The sequence below is a fragment of the Vanessa cardui genome, chromosome 28 (assembly GCF_905220365.1).
Source record: "Vanessa cardui chromosome 28, ilVanCard2.1, whole genome shotgun sequence".
Taxonomy (NCBI): domain Eukaryota; kingdom Metazoa; phylum Arthropoda; class Insecta; order Lepidoptera; family Nymphalidae; genus Vanessa; species Vanessa cardui.
The window spans coordinates 4,608,967-4,629,030 of record NC_061150.1 but is presented as its reverse complement, the minus strand read 5'-3'; the positions used below and the strand labels follow the sequence as shown (position 1 = coordinate 4,629,030).

At 33.5% G+C, this 20,064-nt stretch overlaps 2 protein-coding genes across 3 annotated transcripts; one reads left to right on the top strand and one right to left on the bottom strand.

Moving 5' to 3' along the window:
• Nucleotides 1-2,972: 2,972 nt before the first annotated feature.
• LOC124541680 (putative nuclease HARBI1) lies at nt 2,973-4,809 on the top strand. 2 transcript variants are annotated; one of them, XM_047119607.1, is made up of 5 exons: nt 2,973-3,513; nt 3,585-3,866; nt 3,941-4,403; nt 4,469-4,474; nt 4,625-4,809. In XM_047119607.1, exons 1-5 carry the CDS (start codon nt 3,262-3,264, stop codon nt 4,684-4,686), a joined length of 1,065 nt encoding a protein of 354 aa, XP_046975563.1. In that variant the 5' UTR covers nt 2,973-3,261; the 3' UTR covers nt 4,687-4,809. The 2 variants fall into 2 exon arrangements, with proteins under 2 accessions (XP_046975563.1, XP_046975564.1); XM_047119608.1 differs by lacking the exon at nt 4,469-4,474.
• Nucleotides 4,774-6,148, bottom strand: LOC124541682. The gene is made up of 6 exons (XM_047119609.1): nt 6,016-6,148; nt 5,810-5,919; nt 5,448-5,679; nt 5,282-5,332; nt 5,138-5,186; nt 4,774-4,902 (listed from the first exon to the last, which is right to left on the bottom strand). The coding sequence occupies exons 1-6, from the start codon at nt 6,067-6,069 to the stop codon at nt 4,778-4,780; spliced, it is 621 nt and encodes a 206-aa protein (XP_046975565.1). The 5' UTR covers nt 6,070-6,148; the 3' UTR covers nt 4,774-4,777.
• Nucleotides 6,149-20,064: the final 13,916 nt, after the last annotated feature.

Here is a 20,064-nt window from a genome sequence, read left to right as displayed (position 1 = left end):
ATTGTCATTGAAAAATGTAAGCCACTCATAAAATAGGTCTGCATTAATCCATCCTTTAGGGGATAGTCTTGACAAACTATTTGGAAAAGCTCCTATTGAAATTCTTACTCCTTTGAATATTTTTATTTTTTTATTTTATTTTATAAGGATCTCCAACGTTAGTACACAAAAAACTTACACTAATACATTCACAAAACTTAACCTATACCTATGCACTCACAATTATAGGAGAACACAACATGCTTCGTATTTTATAAAAATATCTTAAGACTAGACAGACATTATACTACAGATATTGAAGACTTTACATAACATTTTTAATAGTAATAATTATAAAAATAAAACTTAAGGATAAACACACAATTTACTACAAATATTATAACGTACTGTAACAATTCTCACATTTTTTGGCAAACACTGACAGGCTATCGTGACCTATGTCTAAGTCCGATTCACGGGTCGCACATAAATTATATGCAATCGACATGCGAACTAGCGGCGCGTTCTTACCTAATTTAGTTTTACAAGCACCATATGTAAAATATGCACGTTGGTGCCTAGGTGGCGCGTGAGGTACATTTATACATAGTTCATGTAATAAATGTGGACTGTCAATATCATTGTTAAATAATTTATATAAAAAATTTTGGTCTAGTATAGATCTACGAGCATAGAGCGATTGCATTCCAAAATATTTAAGTTTTTTGTGGTATGTTTCAAATTCCTGTGGGATCTTGTAACGGAATGCTAGGTGTCTAATAAACCGCTTTTGAACTCTTTCAACCCTGTCTCTATGCACTTTATATGAGGGATTCCATACCTGGCAACAGTATTCCAATCTACTTCTTACAAAACAGTTAAATAATTTTATTAAGGTAGTGTAATTTTTAAATTCCCTGGACTGACGGAGGACAAAACCGAGTGATTTAAATGCCATAGTTACGACTGAATCTATATGTTTATCAAATCTTAATTGGCTGTCAAAAAATATTCCCAAATCACGAACTGTATTACAACTTTTTATCACTTGGTCTGAAATATAGTAAGAAGTTAACATTGGTTGTTTCTTTCTAGTAAACGTAACGTTGATACATTTGGAAGAATTCAAATACATTCGATTACATTTGCACCAATTAATTAATCTATTGATGTCCTCTTGTAGTAAAATCATATCCGATTCATTCTTAATAACCTTTACTATTTTAAGATCGTCAGCGAACATGTACGCGTTTGATGAAGTAAATAAGTCAGCCAGGTCGTTTACAAATAGAATAAAAAATAGTGGACCCAGGTTTGATCCTTGAGGGACCCCGGAAGTAGCACTAAAAGATTCTGAGTGGCTTCCGTCAATCACTACACATCCTTTCCTGTCATGAAGATAAGACCCACACCACGATAAAAACAAACCTGTAATACCAAAGCTTTTAAGTTTTTCCAAAAGTATATCATGATCAACCTTGTCAAAAGCTTTAGAAAAATCACTATATATTACATCTACTTGTTTGTTATCATCCACTGCCTTTATGAGATTTGTTACATATGACAGTAGATTAGTATTTGTGGACCTTTTGGCAATAAATCCATGTTGTCGTTCAGACAAGAAGTGTCTGACATGGTCAAAGATGAAAGGATAAATAAGTGATTCAAATAGTTTAGACATAGTTGATAAAATTGAAATAGGACGATAATTACGAACATCCTCCCTCTGACCATCCTTGAATATAGATACAATTCTTGCCTCTTTACATTTTTCAGGAAATTTGCCCTTCTTTATCGAGGTGTTGAAAATAATATACAGCGGAATAGAAATGGGATCCATACAGGCAATCAAAAAGATGGGTGGGATATTATCTGGCCCAGCTCCCTGTTTTTTGTCAAGTCTTTTTATTTTAGCGATGATACTTTTTTGTGAGATGCAAATATTTGGCATGTCACCTAACGGATTAATAGGACTTGTATCATAATTAGTGTTATTTAATCTTTTCTCAAATACTGTGGCAAAGTGGGTTGCAAATAGATTAGATATTTCTTTTTTATCACTTGATTGCTTATTTCCTAGTTTCATAAGTGCTGGATAGTTAGACATTTTATTCCGCTTATTTTTGAAATGCGTCCAAAAATACTTAGGGTTTTCACCTATTGCCGATTCAATTGTAGTTATATAATTAGAGTAACAATAGTTTATAAGTTTTTCGCTGTCATCACGGAGATATTGGAATTCCAATCTATCAAGTGGATTGTTATATTTTTTAAAACTAATATGATATTTATATTTTTTTCCTAGTAGACGTATTAAATGAGAGTTGTACCATACAGGATACTTAGTACCAGATTTTTTACATTTGGGTACATGGGTATGAATTATTTTATTTACTATGGCATAAAATTTATCCGCCATATCATTTACGCAATCATATTTTAAAAGCTCATCTGCCCATGAAACCATTTCTAATTCTTTTATAATTTTATTGTAATCCGCTTTGTAGTAATTCAACTTGTCGACATATGCATCATGATTTTGTTTACATATGACATTTACGTAAAATTCAAGAGGAGGATGATGGGTGTCCACATTCCTAATAAAATGTATATATAGCAAATTCTTGCGTATGATGACATTAGTAATACATAAATAATAACATCTTCTAATATAAATGACAGTTTTTGGAATACAAATATACGTAATTTATATAAAATAATTAAAAAATACATGTACGTACCATTGGTCGCTCGCCTTACGTAATCACTAAACATTAGTCTGAGAGACTAATATTTCGCCAAAACCCCGGAAATAATAAGCGTGCTGTCGCGATGCAAGTGCACGCGTGACTAATTCGATCAATGAGGAAGGTACTGCGGGAGGCAGGGCGGGGGAGCGGTGGGAACACTACTAGACACGGCTTACGCAGAGGTCATGTAGTCTGTTAAACTAATGTGGATGCTCGCGTCTTTATTCCCAACTATACTAAACACTTACGGTCTTATTCATAATAAGTTATCGGAGGTTTAAAACCTCGCTAAAAGTGGATTGTCAAAAAGTGTTATTCATAATCGTTCTATAACACTAAAACGTTCGATAAACCTTCGATAAAGTGTCTTAGATTTATACAAGCTAAGACCCTACTACAAACCTTCGATAAACGTATATTAGCAAGAAAATGGCCGACTTTGATCAGCTGACGTTTGCAATGACATTTGATTTCTAATCATATTCAACATTGCAATTTTTGTGAAAGTAATTCTTACGTATTTTTTTTAAATATGCAAGCCTTACAAGCTATTGCGATCATTGAAAATTATGTCATTAATCGGCGCAGAAAAGTGTATCGGCCAAGAGGAAATCCATTCTCTTTGGACGATGAAGAATTTCGAAAACGATATCTGTTTTCAAAAGAAACGGCTACTTTTATTATAAATTTAGTCCGGGAAGACTTGAAGCTGAGCGCTAAAGGTTGTGGTACCTCACCAGAGTTGCAAGTATTGACGGCAATAAGATGTTGGGGACGTCGTGAGGTATGCAAATTTATAAATAAATATTTTTCATCATTAATGTTTCTTTACCCGTTTCAAAATGTGTTTTTTAGATTCAAGAAGATGCGGGAGACCTTCATGGATTATCTCAAGCTACTACTAGCCGTATATGCAACAGGGTGGCGCGGGCGCTAGCAAAACATTCATCAGAGTATATAAAGATGCCTACATCTCTTGCAGAAGAGCAGAGGCTGATGATGGAATTCCGCCAAATAAGGAACTTCCCATCGGTAATTGGCTGCATTGATTGTACCCATATAAAAATAAAGAAGCATGGTGGTGATTTAGCCCAATATTATGTAAACAGGAAAGGATTTTACTCTCTCAACGTTCAGGTATGTATGTTAATGATTATTATTGAGGAAGTTTTTCTTTTATATTATAAAATCTAAATTCAAGATTGTTGTAGGTGACCTGTGATGCTAGTCTGCGCATCAGAGATGTAGTTGCAAGGTGGCGAGGAAGCACTCATGATGCAAGAATATTTAATGAATCCACCCTAAGGGAACGCTTTGAAGCAGGGGAGTTTAGAGGGAGATTGCTTGGTGACTCTGGATACAGACTAGAGCCATATTTGTTTACACCAATATTAAATCCACATAACCATGCTGAACAGAATTATAATGAGGCACACATTGCAACAAGAAATGTTGTAGAACGCTGTTTTGGTGTTTGGAAACAGCGCTTTCAATGCCTACTCCATGGCATGCCAATGAAATTTGGCAATGTTAAAACTACTATTGTGGCACTTGCAGTTTTGCACAATATTGCAATTGCACACAAAGATACAAATGTGGTGGAGGACAATTATGAGCTCAGTACTGAAGAGCTACCTGAACAGCTGAGTAACATGGACTCAAACCATAGGCGAGGTAGAACTGCTGCAATCTTGCAAGATTTTATTGCAAGGCACTTTAATGAATAGATTTCTTCTTAGTTGCAGGTAAATGATTAAAAAACAAAGTAAGATTTATGTTTAAAATTTATTTATTCATTTTTTTTTATAGTATTCTATTTTTAATTTTAACAACTCTCCCTGCAACTGTAAATTAGATGTCTCAATGTCTTGGTTCAGCATTTGTTTTCTGTGCAGTTCCCTCCTGCATTCTATTTCACAAGCAGCAACTTCATCTGCCGGTGAACAGCCTTTACTGAAGCACTACAATAAGAAAACAAACATTGAAAGCTAAGTTAAATATTACAACATGTTTTTCTTTATATGAAATTACTTTTATATACCTTTTTTTTAGGTTTTGGACCCAGCATTTGAGATGTTGAAGACTTTTCTGGAGATGGTGGATCCAATATTGAAGAGCTTGTTGAAGGTATTGCAGGAGGTGGTGCTTCTGCATTGTTTACATTCATAATTATCTGAAAATATGTAAATGTTTTAATAAATTATACTTTCTGTGTGTATAATCACTTTTTATTTTGCAGGGAGAATATATTATGTATAATTATAACTTTGTACTATAAATGTTGAAAAAGAGTAACTACTGAGTTTCTTGCCGGTTCTTCTCAGTTGAATCTACATTCCGAACCGGTGGTAGCTTTACTTAATATAGTTTTTAAAATTACTGTAACAAAAATCCTTGAACAAGCTTACTAGAATAAATTATTTTATTAATTGTTTTGTTTTCTTTTCCAAAGTCATTCTAAAACAAAGATGATTAAATCAATTCAATTAATTAACAAAATTGATTCCAGTATTACACTACATTCATATTAAGCATTTTTTAATTACACTTACCATATCCATATCATTTGAATTTGCACTGGAGGGAGTGGGAAGTAACATGTGCTGTAAAGATAATTTTTTAATTTTGCAGTACATGATAATATTTCTTAATTAAGTAATTGCAAAAGAGTGATTATAGTTGTCATAGTAGACTATGAAAAGATGCAATATAAATTACCTGATTTACATTATCAGAGTCGAATTCATTGGAGTCGACTACAAACTCATTAGGAAGCCAACTACCAATGTCTTCTGTTGGAACTTCCTTAACTGGAGGCGGACCACCACCAGTTTTAAAAAGTTCCTTCCTCTGCTCAGCCTTCCGTTTTTTCTCTTTAATTTTCATTAAGCCCCACTGTGCTTTCAATTGGTTTACAGTGCGTGGAGCTCCTTGGCACATACAGTTAAAACTGAAATTAGACATTGGATATGCTTAAGAGTAATTCTTAAAAAATACAACAATTAACAAATCTGTTAATAGTAATGAATATTGTTTGAGATAGAGAAAAACAATAATAGCAAAATTAGATTAAAAAGCACCTCTCTTTTAAATCATTCCATGCCACCACTTTCTTAGCGTTGGAGTTAGTGTCGGTGTTTTTGTTTTCTATTTCACGCACTCTCTCCTTCACCAAATCTATTAAGATGATCTTAAAAAGCAAAAACAGTAAATGTTACAAATGCATGCGTGAAAATGACAGTGCAAAATTGCAGACTTGCGAATATAATAAAACTGTTACACTAACCTTATCTTCTTCTACCCAATTTTCACTCCTCTGCCTTTTATTAATTTTGCTCATTTTTACTTTTTTCAATGTTCACAATGTTGCATTTAAATTGAATGACGTGATGTTTGTCAAAAGATAATTTTTTTCAATTTGATTCTGTCCACAGGTAAAAAATTGGCATCCAAGCAGGAAGTAATTATAATTATAAGTCATTGTTATTTATTTAATCCTATCTAATAAAGTTAAAATATAACTCCATATTTTACTGAATCAAAAATACTAGACTTTTAACACTCTTGTCAAGTGTAACGGTCTTATTCATAATCAAACACTTATCGAAGGTATAAACCTATATTAGTTAAAACGTCATTTAAGCCTATCAGACGTTCGATAAAAATCTTTATTCATAGTCGTTCGATAAACCTCCTATAACTATAATGCTGTTATTGTACATAATATTGCCATTCGGTAAAAAAAATGGTAAAATATGAATGGTAGAAAATAGTTACAACAATTTTTGGAAAATTTTTATGGCAGCTGTTCCTGATGACGCTTTGTAGTTTGTGCCATAAGATCTAGCGCACCAGGAGCCGTCAACGTAAACATCTACCAGCGGGAAGCCGTTCTTAATTCGACCTTCTTCTATAGCAAAATCTTTTTCTTTCTGAGCAGCAGCTTCCATAGATTCACTTGCAGTCTTTTTCCACTTTTCAAACACTTCATCTTGTAAAGACAAAAAGTATTTTGAACTAAATACTGGTATATCCAATTATATGGAATTAATTCTAAAATGTCATTACTCTTTGTTCTTTTATTCTCAAATGGTACATTATACATTTTGCTTTTAATACAATTTGAACACTTCATTTCAGTACTTTCTATCTTATCAGGTAAACCCTCAATTAATTTATTATTTATTAATTTATTTAAATATTGAAAATTTACATGACCAAAAGCTCTATGCCATTTCTCTTTTTGAGTTAAAACTGCTGAATGTACGTACATATCATTCTGTGAAACAAAACTTTTGATGCAATACAAGTTGTTTATTTTATCAGCAACAACTATTAATTCTCTAGCATCATTATAAATTTTTGCATTTTCATTTTTAGCTATTATAGTACAACTCTTGGTTATCTTAGAAAAACTCAACAAATTTTGCTTAATACCTTCAACAAAATAAACATTTTTCAAGTCAACATATTTACGGTTATAATAGTTTTGAAAATAAATTTTTACAGTACCTACTTTGGTCGCTTTTAACATTTTACCATCAGGCAGTTTTACATTCACAGGATTTTTTAAATCTATGGAATTACAAAAATATGAATCATTGTTTATTATATGGTCAGTACACCCACTATCTAAAAGCCAATTAATTTCACAATCACTGTTACATTCTTCTTTTTCATTTGATCCACATACCTGATTTATTTCCGGGTTACATACTTGAGCTATCCATGACTCCTTTGAAAAATTGTTAGAAGATTCACCACTGGAGTGACCTTGACCTCTGCCTCGATGCCCACTGTTGAATCTACCTCGCTGGAATCCTCGCTGACCTCTAACACTGCGTTGTCCTTGATTATATTTCTGATGACCATACCAGCAATCCTTCTTGAGATGTCCAGGCTTCCCACAGACAAAACACTGAGCTACAGTTTTGGTTGCATATGTGCTTACATTATTCTTGGCAGAGTTGCTACTAGTCATATTTTTTTCTTTAATTTTACTGCATACATACTCTACTGTCCTTTGTTCTTCCGGTATAACATCAAGGAAATCACCAATATAACTATAGCTTGGTGGAAGCGCTCTTAGCATGTATCTTAACTTTTCAGTTTCTTCTAATATCCCTCCGGCCAACTTAAACTCATTCACTGTTTTTTCAAATTCGACGAAAAATTCTTCAACTGAGCTGTAATTACTTAATTTTATTTCTTCAATTTTGCCGCGACATATTATTTGCATTGCTGTGGACTTCGTTAGGTACATTTTGTCGAATTTCTGCATTATTTCGAACGCTGTTCGGCACTCACTTATATATTCTAGTTGTTTGTCTGTTATTGTGCTCATTATTATAGTTCGAGCTTTAAGGTCTTTCTTTTTCCATTCAATTTCTTCGTGTCTTTCAATTTTCATGATGGCGTCCTCGTGGCATTCTTTGTATTCTAACAAAGTTAGCAATCTTAATTTCCAACTAGAATAGTTAACCCCATCGAAAATAGGTATCATTATATCTTCTATTTTTGCTTGTTTAGCCATTTTGACGATAATTTAAGTTCTTCCGTTTTTCGTTTTGCCGGCTCAGCGTGACGCTAACCTTGAAAATCACGTTCGTATTCACTTTACTTGTAGTCCTTGTAGATCTTGAATTTTGCTTTGCCCATTTACTTTTTGCTTCAAACCACGCTCTGCTACCATGTTAAAATAGTTTGATGAAAAAAAAAAATAATCACTTATTCTTGAATAATTTGCATTTTATTACGAGACACACTTAATACAATCGTGAGAGAGCACAGACAAGAAAACGACCAGAGACAAAACAGCTTGAGCGTTATTTTCGCGCCTAAATAGATGGCGCTGTATGTACTACATAAGAATGTAAGATTATAAAATTTACTTATTTTCAACAAAGTTATTTTAAGAAACATAAATGCAATAATTTAGTTAAAATTTTAATCAAAAAGCTTAAGGTTTAATCGACATAATTTTGGTTAAATACTATTCAATTGAATGTACCTCAACAAACATGAATGCAATAATTTAGTTAAAATTTTAATCAAAAAGCTTAATTGACAAATCAACATTTATAATAATAATAATAATAAGCCTTTATTTATTTCCTTGACTTAATCCTACTACATATTAAAGTAAGTATTCAAAATAATTATACAAAAAGTTGACCTATTCCTAATATAAAAAAGTAATAGTAAAGTAATTTAATATTAAGTCATGGCCCCTCTCGGGTATAGGCCTCCTCCAACTGTTTCCAGTGTACTCTATCTCTTGCTGTATCCATCCAGTTGTCTCCTGCTACCTTTCGTAGGTCATCAGTCCAACGGTCTATAGGTCTGCCTCTAGCTCTCTTGCCTGTTGGACCTTTCCATATTGTGACGAGTTTCGTCCATCGTTCTTTCATCGTTCTTATCATGTGACCAGCCCATTTCCACTTTAACCGCAGTGCATGCGTTACCGCATTTATAACTTTGGTTTTGCGTCTTATAGCACTGCTTCTTTGTTTATCCTTGAGATTTAGGCCTAGGATGCTTCTCTCCATTGAGCGCTGGCATGTACGTATTTTTGTTTTTGTGTATTTATTGTAGATCCAGGTCTGTGCTCCATAAGTCAGGCATGGTAGTATACATGAGTCCATGATTTTCTTCTTAAGATGTAATGGAAGTTTTGATTTCAATGTTTCTTTCAGGCTCCAGAACTTTTTCCAAGACATATTAATTCTTCTGTCTAGTTCATCTTTATGCCGTGTGTTTTTAAATGAAATGAGCTTTCCTAAGTATATGTAGCTGTCGACATATTCGATTGGTGTTTGGTTTACTATTATGGGGGTTTTTATACTGTTTGTAGCTACTTTAGTCTTAGATGTGTTGAGTTGTAGACCAATGGTATTGCTAGAGTCACTTAGATCTTTAAGCATTACTTGCAGTTGTTTCGATGACGTCGAGAAAAGGACTATATCGTCGGCAAATCTTAAGTTGCTGAGAAACTTGCCGTTTATATTTATTCCTTTTCTTTCCCACTGTAAACCCTTCATTATATTTTGTAGGACAGCAATGAACAGTTTAGGTGAGAGTGGATCTTCTTGTTTCACACCTCTGCGTATATAAATTGTTGGTCCTAGTCTATCGAGCTTTACACGACTTGTGCTTTTTGAATATATGTTTTTAATTATATTTATGTATATATTCGGAATGTTTTGGTTTTTCAGTGCCTGCCAAATGCTCTCATGTGATATAGAGTCAAATGCTTTCTCATAATCTACATACGCTAGGTAGAGCGGGGTCTTGAATTCTTGATATTTTTCCACTATTTGCTCTAGCGTATGGATATGGTCAATAGTTGAGAACCCGGGTCTGAATCCCGCCTGTTCTTTGGGTTGGTGTTTCTCTATATCTATTTCTATCCTTTTTTCTAGACACATTGCGAATAATTTATATATTGCTGGGAGTAGACTTATTGGACGGTAGTTGCCAATATCCGTTGGATCACCTTTCTTATACAAAAGAGTTATTCTTGATTCCGCCCATTTTTGGGGTATCTTTTGTGCTTCCAATATTTTATTGAACAATATGATTAGGTGCGGGATTAATATATGTTTTCCAATTTTTAAGGCTTCATTAGGAATATTGTCGAATCCCGGGCTCTTCTCGTTCTTTAATTTGTCAATTGTTTTTATTATTTCAGTAGCGTTAAAAAGTTGGACAGGACTATTTATTTCACAGTTATAACTCTGGCTCTCCTCTTGCATCAATGCTTGTTCGTGGTTGTAGTTTTCATCATTGTACAAGTTTTTGTAGAAATCGGAGGCTATTTTTACTAGATCCTCACGTGTTTGTAAAGGTTTTGTAGTTGTATTTGACTGTAGGCTTGATATCCACTTTTTATCTTGGTTTAACTGTTTTTGTGCTCTTTTTTGACTTCCTGTTTTGAGGAGATTTTTTTCTATTATTTTTAACCTATAATCTTGGTAATCTTGTTTCAATTGTTTATTTGTAGTTTTAAAGAGTGTAGATAGTTCCTGTCTTTGTTTCTGTGTCTTTCGTGATACATGCAATAGTTTTGATCGTTTTTTGATAAGTTCTTTCGTTTCATTTGATATTATATGTTGTTTCGGTTTTTCTGTAGTAATTTCTTTGCAACTTTGGTGAATACAAGTTTCTAACTTAAAGTAGAATGTCTCTATATTGTCAGCATCTTCCCAATGTATATTTTTTATTTTATTCGTTAGATTAGTTAAGTACTGTGTTTGGTTTTGTATGTCAGATAAGTAGGATGTGGCTCTACCAAAATTTGTTCTACATTTCTTTTGTTTTCTATTAATTTGTATCGTGGCTCTAACAAGTCGATGATCACTTGCGAAAGTGTTGTTATTTAAGATTTCTATATTTTGGAAAAGCTTAGGGTAGGTACTCATAATGTAATCTATTTGGTTTCTTGTTTGTTTGTCTGGTGTGGTCCATGTCCATAGGTTATTAATCTTCTTTTTGAATATAGAGTTGATTATAGTAAAGTTATTTTCAATTGCATATTGCACCAATCTGTCGCCTCTTTGGTTTCTAATGCCGTAGCAAAAGGGCCCGATGATAGAGTTTTCTTCATTTTTTCTTTGACCTATTTTGGCATTAAGATCACCCATAATTATTTCTTTTCCATTTGTAAGGCTTCTAGCATGATTTATTTGGTCATAGAAGGTATTTATCTCCTCTTCTGTTGCGTCTTGAGTGGGAGCGTAAACTTGTATGATGGCTATTTTTAAGTTTTCAAATTTAAGATTTAAAAGGCAAACTCTCTCGGATATTCCTATGTAGTTGTCTATATTCGTTTTGTATTTTATTTTAATTAAAAATCCAACTCCGTGTTGTCCCTTTGGTTTTCCTGTGTAGCAAAATATATAATTTTCATCTTCTATGATATCGTTTCCGCTTCGTCTTACTTCAGAGAGTCCAATGATGTCATGCTTGATATTAGTAAGGGAATATTTTAATAGTTCCATTTGTATGGGTTTTAATAGAGATCTAACGTTGTATGTACATATATATATTTTTTGGTTTGTTGGAGGGTTGTAGTCTTTGTCTCCCGCGGTGACAAGCCGTGTTGGGAGGCTGAGAGAGGGAGGCGATAGTTGCTACTTCTCTTGATTTTGATTATCGCCTTGCATTGTGGTTGGGTTTTTCTTTTGATAGGAGAGAACAGGAGCTTTCATAAGATAGTTGTTCATGTTGTTAGTTTTATTAATCTTTTTTGGTTGGTTTGTACTTTGTTCTTTGTGTTTTAGAGTTTTTATTGTAGTTTCATCAACATTTAAGTTAGTTAAATTAAACTTTAATGTACCTCTACAAACAAAAATAATTTACTTAAAGTTTTAATCAAAGAGCTTAATTGACAAATCAACATTTAAGTTAGTTAAATTAAACTTTAATGTACCTCAACAAACATAAATAATTTACTAAAAGTTTTAATCAAAAAGCTTAATTGACAAATCAACATTTAAGTTATTTAAATTAAACTTTAATGTACCTCAACAAACATAAATAATTCACTTAAAATTTTAATCAAAAAGATTAATGTTTAATCAATATGATTTTAGTTAAATACTTTTCAATAAATATTTGACAAATCAACATTTAAGTTAGCTATATTAAACTTTAATGTACCTCGGCCAACTTGTGGATTTTCTAATGTTTGTTCTATATCCAGCAAAGTCACATCGGAGATATCATCGATTACTGGCCAATAAAAAGTACCTTTCAGATTTTTTCTTAAATATTTTACAGTGTAAAGACGCGCTGAGTCGTTGTAATTGGTTACTAGGCCAATATAATATTTATCCAACTTCGATGTTGAAAACTTCACTACAATATATTTATTAAGACCTATTTCACAATTATCATTTTCTTTTTCAGTATTCTGTTCCATTTCTTCATTCATTTCCTCAATGTAGGTTTCTGTGTCACTCAGTGATGGCAGAAAATATTCATCGCAGGACGAATCATGAACAGTATACATACTTGAGCTTTCCGAACTTGATCGATCACTGTTACTTTGGTTTGAACTAAGATTATGTTTTATAAGATGACTATCTGAAACATAATCATCAAACGAAATTAAATCTGGAGATTTTATAGTTATATCAGAGAGAATTCGGCTTCCTGTCATAGATTCATTTGATGTATCTGCGCAAAGGTTAGAAATATCTTTAAATAATGTTCGATTATTTGATAGTCGTAAATTTTTATCAACATTTACAACGACCCCCGGTTCAATATGGTGAATCTTTGCGTTATTTTCATGTGCTTTGGTCTGATGCTTTTCGTTTTTTTGTTTTTTCTTTTTGTTTTTTTAAATCTTCAGCACTTACTGATTTTCCACGTTCGATAAATATTTTTTTATTGGGATTTCTTGTGTGGCTCTTGGCCGGGGTTCTCAATTCTTTTAAATAGTTAAGAAATGCCTCATCGTATGTAATGTTTGCCTATGGTTTTTGATAGTCCGGTAATTTTTTTAATACAACTTCTGGATTAAGTGGATGTATACCAGCAGCACGAAATCCGCTTATTATGTTTTTACTTTGTGTCATTTTTGTTTCACCTAGTAAGGTTTTTAATAATTCGGGAAATATTTGTTTGTTTAATGTATTTGAGCTCGGGTGTCGAATTTTGTAACTCGTCAAAATACTTCTCCATACTCTTTTTAGCGGCCCAAAAAAAGCCACATCAAGGGGCTGAGTGTGGTGAGTTGAATTGGGTGGTAAGAATACAAATTTGATGTTAAGTTCTTCGCACTTATTTATGATATTTACATTCATATGCGACGGTAAATTGTCTCCAATAATGACTTTAGGCTCTGTTATTTTTACAGCCCATGGTACAATTATGGTGTGAAACCAGTCTTCGAATGTCACTGAGTCGAACCAGCCCGATTTCGTTTTATTGTATCTGGCTCCTTCTGGCCCATTAGAACACCAGTTTGTCCACATGTTATCTGCTTTGTATACCACGTATGGTGGAAAATTGTCTCCACCGGCTGTAGCTGCGAACATTACAGATATCGCTGTTTTAGTATTATTTAATGTTTTGTTTGGATACTTAACACCCCTTTTAAATATGCACTTTTGGGATCCTGGGTTGTCAGAAAAATTTGTTTCGTCATAGTTTACTACGTGATCTGGTTTAATATTAAGTAAAGTTACTTTTAAATTTTCAAAATATTTATTATAGTCTTTCACGCTCTTACTCGCACGCGCTTCTTTAATATTATTAGTGGATCGTACTGTCAGTATATTTTTGTGTCGTTTTAGAAAGTTTCTTACCCACTTTTGGCCAGGAATTTTATTATTAAACATATTACTGAGTCCATTCTTTATCAAATAATCATGTACTATAAGTCTCTGTTCAAAGCTGGTAAGAGGATACCCATATTCTCCACAAAGAATTAAACAACTAGCAATTTTTTGTTCGTCAGCTAGCGACAGTTTCGTGGGACATCCAATATTTTTGGTGTGTTTTTTCTTTACCTTATTTAAAATCGTGCGGCGAGGTATGCCAAACTGCTTTTTTACCTCGTAAGATGTAATATTTTTATTTTCTACGAGATTTACTGCAATGTTCAGTAAACTCTCTTCATAATCTTGATATGTTTTTCGCGGTTTGCTCATTTTTAGTCCTTGAACCAACAAAAAATGAATAATTAATTTATTACTTTAAAACTAAATACAACATTTTGAGACATATTTCATCCCCAACTGAAAGTATACACGGATTCTTATTTACATACAACCCATCGTGGCCTCTTAAAAATAAATTGTGTCAACCCTAGCCTAGGCAATGTTAGGGTCACTTGTTCAAAAGTGGTGCCTATCTTTGCCTACATCAATATTTTTCAGTTAATAACTATAAATGTTCATATCTTACAATATCTAACGATAACACTATCAATGCTCTATAGAAAACGTTAAAAAGAATTTAGGAAATACAGATTTTTCAATGGAATACCTGAAAAGTTGTTCTTCAGTTTTTGTAGCCGCCTTCGCACACTCTGGTTCAACAGACTACAGTCAAATTTTTTTAAGGTGTACCAACATAACGTCACTAATTCTGTGTTGCCATATAAAATTCTAATTTTCCATAAAAATTTGAATTGCCAGCGTATTGATTTGAAAAAGATATAACATCTTTTAGATGATCGGCAAAGATAGGACGTGAGGCAAAGTCAGGGCATTTGACGGTGCTCCAGGAGTATACTCAGACTGACTGTTGGATATGAACTTATCGAACACCTCAGATATTGGAGCAAGTGTATCATTTTTTAGATGTTCCTCTCTGGTAGTCGAATCATCAAATCTAAGGCAGTTCATCAAACATGAAAAACGCCATTTGGCCTCTCATTTCGTCTACATTTGTATCCACGAGCTCGACCTTACTATTTTTTTTTAATTTGGTACGGTAAAAACTCAGTTTCTATATATATACTAATTATATCGTACCAATGATTCCAGCATTGTGGGGTCAATCAACTAAGACCAAAGTGCCGAGTAGCCTTCAAAATTCATTGTTCTAACACGACCCGGTAATCGAATTATATTATGAGCTGGAACACGTGATGTCCTAGGACGCTCACGTCTACTCCAAATAAAACTGTTTTTACCTATGTAGTATTCTTGCGAGTCATCTGAAGATTGTTGGCGTTCAAATTCAATAGCAGGTTCTTGCTGTGCTTCTACATTGGCCTCTGAATTTTCTTCTCGTGAAATGACGTCATCTTCAACGTGTTGGGTTTCAGGCTCAAAATTGATGATGAAGTCATCCTCACTTACCTCTTCCAGCCACATCGATATTTGCTCTTCATTACTTCTTTTACTTTACTTAAGTTCCAGTAGATGTTCTCTTACGAACAGAGGTCCTTGATATGTGGTTATTACTAGGGACATCCATCTATAAACAAGATTATTAGTATTAATATGTACGAATAAGTAGGTATATAATTCTATTAAGGAAAGAATTAAACAATCGGCTATAATTTCTGTCTGCGTGATACGCTCCTGGCGGCTACTATAAAGTACAACAAGCAACATCCTAACGATAAATTAAACTCAAGTCATCTAGGTCTTGGTGAAGGCAAGAGGTCGGCGGTATACGTAACGGAGAATTTATCTCCCGAAAACAAGTCACTTCACGCCGCAGCGCGACTTAAAGCCAAGGAACTGAACTACAAGCATGTGTGGGTGCGCAGCGGTCGTATATATATGCGTAAAACTGACACATCTGAATATATCTTTGTTCGTAATACTGTAACTTTGGAAAAGTTATCTAATTAGTAATTAGTTGATTTTTACTTCTTGGTTAGCTGACCTTGAGACCTTATTATTGTTTTGTTAAAGTTCTATTCACTAAATATATATTATCAGAATGTTAGAGGTTTACGTACTAAGACTGTAGACTTTTATAAAAATGTATTATGTTGTGATTATGATGTTGTTGTACTATGTGAAACGTGGCTTGACCATACTATATTCAATTCCGAATTGTTTAATAATCGTTATGAAACGTATAGGCGTGATCGAGAGACTAGTGAATATCGTGATAAAAAAATTGGTGGTGGTGTCCTTATTGCTATATCGAAACGCTTTAAATCACAAAGATGTAATCAATTTGAAAGCGGTTGCGAAGATCTCTGGGTGGAACTGGATATGGGTAGCAATCGGAGAACCTTAGATAAATTATACATATGTGCAGTCTATATCCCTCCCCCGGTGCAAATGCACATTCTTGAAAATTTTATTAACAATACTAATCGAATTTTGGAATCTCGCTATAACACATTAATTCTGGGGGATTTTAATTTAAGTTCAATAACATGGCCTTGCAACAAAAACTCAGTGAATCCGCCAGCGTCTTCACATGGCGAACTTGTACAAAAATTACTCGACTTTATAGCTCTTAACAATTTAAGTCAACAAAATAACATCCTGAACAATCAGGGCAAGATTCTGGACCTGATACTTTCGACAGAAGGTGTTGACCATTTGCAAGAAAGCAAGTACGTACTTAGTAATGTCGACCCATACCACCCTCCTTTGGAATTTGTTTTATCACTTTACAGAGAACCTGGTCTACCTCCCGTGGTTCCCAGTGACAAATATAATTTTCATAAGGCCGATTTTGACAAGATTGTGGACGAACTCAACTCTATTTCTTGGATCGACGAATTCTCAGGCTTACCGAGTGTTAATGATATGGTGGACCTTCTGTACAAAATTATAAGAGAGACAATTGCAAAACACGTTCCTTTAAGCAAAATTAAACATCAAAAATATCCCTGTTGGTATACTAAAGAACTTATAAATTTACTCAAAGAAAAATTTAAGTTACGTAAAAGATACAGTCAGTATAAAAATCCCTTGGATGAGCTGTCTTTTTTATTGCTAAGAAAACGTTGTACATTATTAATCGAAACATGTTACAAGGGTTACATTAATAACATAGAGGACTCTTTGTCCAAAAATCCGAAGTTATTTTTTACCCACATAAAAAATAAGCGTCAGAATAAAAGTACGTACCCATCATCGATGCATCTAGACGATAGACGAGCCTCTAATGGCTCTGACATTTGCGATCTATTTGCATCATTTTTCGCATCCATTTATAAACCACCCTCTTCTACTTCAGCATTTCTATCCGCTTCATACCCAACGTCTTCGCTTACAAATTGGTTATCAGACTTAACCTTTTCACAGTCTGAAGTATTTAATGGATTAAAGCACTTGGATCGAAACAAGGGTGCGGGTTCTGATGGTATCCCATGTTTGTTTGCTGTGGAATGTTGCGACGCGCTGTCCCTACCACTTTCGATAATATACAATAAATCATTAAAGTCCGGTGTCTTTCCTACGTCTTGGAAGGAGTCTAGAGTTGTACCTATCCCAAAGTCTGGGGATATTACGTCAATTAAAAATTATAGACCAATTTCAATTTTGCCTGTCTTTGGTAAGCTGTTTGAAAAATTAATAAAACCTTCAATTGTCTGGCATACAAAGCAATTGATGTCGTCACAGCAGTTTGGTTTTTCCGCGACACGTTCCACAGCAACCAACCTTGTTTCTTTTGTGACCTTCTTGACCGATTCAGTTGATTCCAATATACCAGTTGACACCATATACACTGACGTGAGCAAGGCGTTTGATACCGTGGACCACGGTATTCTTCTGCAAAAACTTTCAACCTTTGGTATAACAGGTAACCTGTTAAAGTGGTTTTCCTCGTATTTGAGCAACCGGTTTTCCAGGGTGGTTGTTAGTGGATACTCCTCTCAATCATTCTTAACTCAATCAGGCGTCCCACAGGGATCGGTGCTGGGACCAGTCTTGTTTAATATATTTGTTAACGACGTTGTGCAAATTTTCAAGCACAGTGAATGCTATCTTTACGCTGACGATCTCAAAATTGCAAAACAGATAAAAAACCATCATGATGCTTGCGTACTACAGGAGGAATTGAACGTTCTATCTGATTGGTGTGGAAGAAACGGTCTGACACTTAATACAGATAAGTGTAAATACATAAGATTCTCGCGTAAAAGTCATCCAAACTCGCAGATTTATAAAATTAACAATAAGATATTGAAAGAGGTGGATTATATCAAAGATTTGGGTGTTGTTTTTGATAGTAAGATTAAATTCCACACTCATATCGACAAAATATCATCAAAGGCGTTTCAAATGCTGGGTTTTTTAATAAGAAATAGTAAAGATTTTAAGAAGTCACAGACCAAGATTTGCCTTTATTCTTCCTTAGTTCGACCTGGTCTAGAATATTGTACTCAGGTCTGGTCTCCACACTATGAAGTCCACATCAAACGTATCGAAAGGGTTCAAAAGCGTTTCCTATGGCACATTGCATATCAATGCAATAAGGTGAAACAGTTACCGACATATCATAGTCGGTTAAAATACTTTAATCTAAATAGCTTGCTCAATCGGAGACATTTATTGGACCAGATTTTGCTTCACAAAATCGTTAATGGCAATTTAGACTGTCCTAACCTCGTAAAAAAAATTAATCTTAACGCGCCGTCAAGGTTTCCTCGTGCGAGTAAATACGTTCCTTTTTCGATTCCACGCTCAAAAACGAACTTAGGACAGAATTCTATCATGAGTAGGCTACCTAGACAGTATAACCTACTCATAAAAAATCAAGAAATTGATATTGACGTTTTTTCAGACAGTCTGCCAAAATTTAAAAGCAAAGTTATAGCTAGTTTTAAATCGCCCAGTATAAATTAATAATTGCAAGTTGAAAATAATAAAATAAAGATCACATTCCAGTCCTTCAACATCGATCACGTTTATATTGTGCCGTTTACATTCTGTATTACAGTTGTTTGTTTGTTATGTTTGCTAGAAAATTTTTGTTGTCTAAAAAAAAAAAAAAAGTTTCGTTTTATTTATTTTTAATTTTTTAATTGTTTAGTAATAAGTTGGTAATTTGTTATTGTCTTTTGTAATTTACATTTTATATTGTATCATTTTTGGTAGTATTTTTTGTTTGTATAATAGAAGTAGAAAAAAAAAAAGTTGTATTAGGTTAATAGAAAATATTGTCCTTTTCCATGCCGTGATAGCTTTTAATTGAAACAACACTTAGCTAAAAATGTAATTACCTTTATTTTAAAACTTATAAATGGTGTATGTTTTGTAAGTTGTCCTTAAATAAATAAATAAATAAATAAATTTTTCGATTTAATGGATTATAAGCTAAAATACAAATATCCTAGTTGTAGTATAAGTACGGATATAGGTAATATATTTTAAGTAAGTTATTTAAATCTAAAATAACGCAAAATCATACAATATTTCAACTCATTAGCTGACGTGGTTGTTTAGGAGACACTATGAAGATAAAACCATTTGACTGAGGTGGTAGTATAGTAGACACTTACCTGAACGCTGACGTAGTAGTCTCGTGGACACCTTCCTACTGCTACACGCAATGGTAAGGTACACGTAATGGCGGCGCTCAAATTTTAAAAGTGTTAGTAAATAAAAGAATTTTATAATTCGCAGTGTCTGTTGGACTACCGCGTCAGCCGCAGAGGGTTAACTCAGATGGTGGTCGCGCGTGTTCCATATTGTAAACCAACAAATAATGATAACTTAAAAAGTAATGTTGTATCTATCTAAGTGTAATATTTTGTTTATTTGAAGACCAATATAATAAACAGAGACTTTAATGATAATAGGTATAATTTTGCAAATGTTTAAAGTTTAAAAAAAAATTTAAGCACAATAAAATTAATAATCAAATTTCAAATCAGCCTTTTATTGATATTGAAGTA